The 5,236-nt window shown below is 36.5% G+C and overlaps 1 protein-coding gene across 1 annotated transcript; it reads right to left on the bottom strand.

The window, feature by feature from the left end:
• Positions 1-2,511: 2,511 nt before the first annotated feature.
• Positions 2,512-4,119, bottom strand: LOC145089396 (uncharacterized). The gene has a single exon (XM_079027840.1). It carries the CDS (start codon positions 4,117-4,119, stop codon positions 2,512-2,514), a length of 1,608 nt encoding a protein of 535 aa, XP_078883966.1.
• Positions 4,120-5,236: the final 1,117 nt, after the last annotated feature.

The following is a 5,236-nucleotide window of genomic DNA, read 5'->3' as shown; positions in this document are numbered from 1 at the left end:
TTCCATCTAAGTTAACCTGCTCAGAAAAAGGCAAAGGTGATAAATCCAAAGGAGTAAAAGGATTAAAACCGTATACAATTTCAAATGGTGACATTTTTGTAGCAGAATGAGTGGCACGATTGTATGCAAACTCAACATGTGGCAAACAGTCCTCCCATGTTTTGATGTTCTTCTTTATTAAAGCCCTCAACAAGGTGGACAAGGTCCTATTCACCACTTCTGTTTGACCATCCGTTTGTGGGTGGCAAGTTGTTGAAAACAAGAGTTTTGTCCCTAATTTTGCCCACAAAGTTTTCCAAAAATAACTCAAAAACTTAGAATCCCGATCTGAGACAATGGTTTTTGGCATTCCATGCAACCTGACAATTTCTCTAAAAAACAAATCAGCAATGTGAGATGCATCATTAGTTTTATTGCATGCAATAAAATGAGCCATTTTAGAAAACCTATCAACAATCACAAAAATAGAGTCCTTTCCACTTTTGGATCTTGGTAGACCCAACACGAAGTCCATTGAAATATCAACCCATGGTTCACATGGTATTGGAAGTGGAGTATATAAACCATGATGTTGAACCTTGGATTTGGCTTGCTTACACACAATACAATTATTGCAAATTCTTCCAACATCCACCTTCAGTTTTGGCCAAAAGAAATGTTCCTGCAAAGTAGATAATGTTTTTGCGATCCCAAAATGTCCCATAAGGCCTCCACTATGTGCTTCTCTAACCAAAAGCTCACGCAAGGAAGATTTAGGAATGCAAAGTCTTGATTCTTTGAACAAAAAACCATTATGTAAGAAAAACTTTTCAAAAGAGCATTGTTCACAAGCTTGGTAAATCTGACCAAAATCAACGTCATTGTGGTATAATTCCTTGATTTGTTCAAATCCTAGAATTTTGAAATCTAGAGAAGAAAGTAGAGAGTGTCTACGTGACAAAGCATCAGCCACAACATTTTCCTTACCTTTCTTGTATCGGATGACATAAGGAAATGTCTCAATGAACTCCATCCACCTAGCATGTCTTTTGTTTAATTTGTGTTGTCCTTTTAGAAACTTTAAGGACTCATGATCTGAATGAATTACAAATTCTTTAGCCCACAGATAATGTTGCCATGTTTTCAATGCTCGGACCAAAGAATAAAGCTCTTTGTCATAAGTTGGGTAATTTAAAGTTGCCCCACTTAATTTTTCACTGAAATATGCCAAAGGTTTACCCTCTTGCATCAAAACAGCACCAATTCCAATTCCTGATGCATCACATTCAATTTCAAATGTTTTGTCAAAATTAGGCAAAGACAACAAAGGAGCATGAGTTAAGTGAAACTTGAGTTGTTGAAAAGCATGCTCTTGTTCTTTGCCCCATTTAAACCCAACATTCTTTTTGATGATTTCTGTAAGTGGTGATGCTAAAGTGCTAAAATGTTTGACAAACCGGCGATAAAAACTTGCCAGGCCATGAAAACTTCGAACTTCACTTATAGTCTTTGGAGTTGGCCAATCTTGGATGGCTTTTACCTTTTCTTCATCAACAGCCACTCCTTGGGAGCTCACCACATACCCAAGGAAAACAACTTGGTCAGTACAAAAGGTACACTTCTTCAAGTTAGCATATAGCCTTTCTTTCCTAAGCACACTCAAAACACATGTCAGATGCTCAAGGTGATCTTTTGGACACTTTGAATAAATCAAAATATCATCGAAGTAAACAACCACAAATTTGCCAATATATTCACGCAAAACATGGTTCATTAATCTCATGAAGGTACTAGGAGCATTAGTTAGGCCAAAAGGCATTACTAACCATTCATATAAACCATGTTTTGTTTTAAAAGCTGTTTTCCACTCATCACCTTCTTTCATGCGAATTTGGTGATACCCGCTTTTTAAATCAATTTTGGAAAAAAGTTTTGCTCCATACAACTCATCAAGCATATCATCGAGTCGGGGAATGGGATGACGATACTTTACCGTAATATTGTTGATGGCACGGCAATCTACGCACATCCTCCAAGAACCATCCTTCTTTGGCACCAACAAGACTGGAACGGCACAAGGGCTCATACTTTCTTGAACCAATCCCTTTGCAAGTAACTCTTCAACTTGCCTTTGTAGCTCCTTGGTTTCTTCAGGGCTTGTTCTATAGGCTGGTTTGTTGGGAATAGACGCCCCAGGCATAAAGTCAATTTGGTGTTCAATCCCACGAATTGGTGGCAATCCATTTGGAACATCCTCAGCAAACAAGTCTCCAAATTCCTGCAAGAGAGAGGTAACATCGCTCGGAAGAGTTCCGGCCGAAGTGTTAGTGGCTATTGGAGCTTCTTTGAACAAAAGAAGCACAATATGCATTTCTGATTTAAAAGCTTCTTTTATCTCACTTTTTTTTGCCAGTGCAATATATTTATTTTCCTTTTTTTCTTTCCCTCTTTTTTTCATGTTTTCTTTGTTTTTTTCACTCTCTTTTTTTTGTTCACTTTCTTTTTTTTGTTCATTTTCTTCTGTTTTCTCACTCATTTTTTTTGTTCATCATCTTTTTTTTTCTCACTCTCTTTTTTTCCTTCGCTCTCTTTTTTCGCATCTTGTTGAAGTTTTACTTGATCTTGGTAAACTTGAATTGGTGACATTGGTACAAGAGTTACCGGTTTTGTTTTGTAAACAAAAGTGTATTTGTTAGTGAAACCGTCGTGACTTACGTGTCTATCATATTGCCATGGTCTACCTAGCAGCAAGTGAGTGGCTTGCATAGGAACAACATCACACAACACCTCGTCTTCATATCTTCCAATCCGAAATGAAACCATCACCTGTTTTGTAACTCGCACCTCACCACTATCATTGAGCCATTGAAGTTTGTATGGTTTTTGATGCTTCATCGTGGGTATACCTAACTTTTCAACCATGGAAGTACTTGCAACGTTAGTACAACTCCCACCATCAATTATAACACTACATACCTTGCCTTGAACATAGCAACGAGTATGAAATATATTCTCCCTTTGGGCATCGTCTCCCTCCTTGGATTGAATGTTTAGAGCTCGTCTTGCAACCAACAAATCACCTTGAACAGCCACCTCTTCATCATAACTACAATCTTCCGTTGAAACTATAGAATCAGATTCATCCGTTTCGATCTCGCCATTTTCTCTAACCACCATGGTAAGCTTATTTGGACATTGACTTGCAATATGACCCCTTCCTTGACACTTGAAACACTTTATGTCACGATTCCTAAAAGTAGAAGAATCAGTTTTTCCTTTTGAAGAGTTTGTTGTTTTAGGATCAGATTTGGAATTAGAAGAAGAAGTAGGTGTATTTTCTGATTTTTTTGAAGTACTAGCCTTCCAAGTGTTATTTCGAGACCCGCCACCTCTTTTTAATTGTTTCTCAATTTTAACAGCCATATGGACCATGTCTTCAATTTCAACATAATGTTGCATCTCAACGCGATCACGAATTTCAAGATTTAAGCCATTTAAGAATCTGGCCATGGTTGCCTCAGGATCCTCCTCAATATTGGCACGAACCATCATAACCTCCATTTCTTTGAAGTAATCATCAACACACTTGCTGCCTTGTTTTAAGCTTTGAAGTTTATTGTGGAGATCACGAAAGTAATGACTTGGCACAAACCGTCTTCGCATGACACTCTTCATTTCATCCCATGTCTCAATAGGCCTTTCTCCATTTCTCCGTCTAGTGATTAGAAGTTGATCCCACCATGTTAGTGCATAATCAGAAAACTCAACTACGGCTAGTTTTACCTTCTTACGGTTGGAATATTCATGACAATCAAATATGAACTCCATTTTTGTCTCCCATTCAATGTACGCGTCCGGGTCTGACTTGCCTTTGAAAGAAGGAACTTTCATTTTAATAGAACTTAAATTGTCATCTCTTCGTGACCTCCTTCTATTTGGTCGCCTTTCAGGTTCCCAACCATCATCCTCCTCTTCCCCGTTAGAAACCTGTGATGATGCTCGAGATCGAGTTCTTTGTACTTGTGCCTCCATTCGGTCCATTCTTTCATGTACTTGGTTAAATTCATTTGTCATCAAACGTCGCATTTCATCCATCATAGCTTGAACTTGAAGGTTTGGTGGGGGGTTTTGATCACCCATCTTATATTTCTGCCAAAAAAATAAAAAATAATAATAATAATAATAATAATAATTTACTTCCTCCCAACACTCACTCACGTGTTTCTCTCAAAAATAGTTCACTCAACCCTCGTGTATCCCTCAAATGGCTTTTACCCTCTTTTAGTCTCACCACACAGCCTTTTACCACTCCCTTTTAACTCTTAAAGTTCTAAACAAACTAAAGAAGCAATTATCAAATTTGAACTTGTGGCCTTGAGGAATTCAAACTTACCAAACAAATCAAAAGAAATTGTATCCAAATTAAAGTAACCTCAATACACAAAAGAAAGCCAAACAAACTTGGCTTTGCTAATGATGAAGCAAACAATGGGTTATTTTTTTTTTTTTGAAAAAAAAGACTACACTTGCAATTCAAATTGACTTTATAGAAAAAAAAAAAGGCTTTACTTGTTCCTCCTCTTGTTTCTTTCTTTTTTTTTCCTTTTTTTTTTGTTTTTTTTTCTCTCTCTTTTTTTTTCTTTGTAAATCTTTTTTTTTTGTAAATATTATTTTTTGCTTTTTTTTTTTTTTTTTTTTTTGCTTCTTTATGTTTTTGTTTTTGTTTTTTTTTCCTTTGATTTTTTTTTGAGGAAACTAATAGCCAAATGAAAACATAAAGGAAACAAAAGAAATGTAGAATATAGAAGTTTGACAACTTAGAAATTCAAAAGTCGCTAGTAAGAACCTTGACAACTTGTGACAAGACCCGCTACCAATATGCGTCTTAGAACTCAAGTAATCAAGGAAGAAAACAAAATAGATATGCAACACAAAGAACTGGCTCTGATACCAAATGATGTGATCTCACCCAAAATTGAGGTTTGAACACGTTTTGCCCGATCGTTCTTTTGGTTACAGAATTGTAAAACAAAGGTGGAAACCGCGACCCGTTGTCTATAAAGAGACAAGAACCTTGGTATAAAACGCCACAATCAACCCACCAAATTGATTGATAAGTTTGAACGCCACAAGCTATGAAAACCTGATAAGTTCTAAAGTTCACAAAGAACGAAAAAAGAGTTAAAAACTCACAAATTGTATTCAAAACTTGATTGATTTCAAATGGATACAAATACCACGTTTTTATAGTGTGGGA

Source organism: Lactuca serriola, chromosome 2 (assembly GCF_051521515.1).
Source record: "Lactuca serriola cultivar US96UC23 chromosome 2, Lser_US96UC23_V15, whole genome shotgun sequence".
NCBI lineage: Eukaryota > Viridiplantae > Streptophyta > Magnoliopsida > Asterales > Asteraceae > Lactuca > Lactuca serriola.
This window is presented reverse-complemented; position numbering and strand designations above follow the sequence as displayed.

Bases quoted from the DNA above. Each gene is read 5' to 3' on its own strand.
- LOC145089396 (XM_079027840.1), bottom strand. From the start codon at position 4,119: ATGGGTGATCAAAACCCCCCACCAAACCTTCAAGTTCAAGCTATGATG.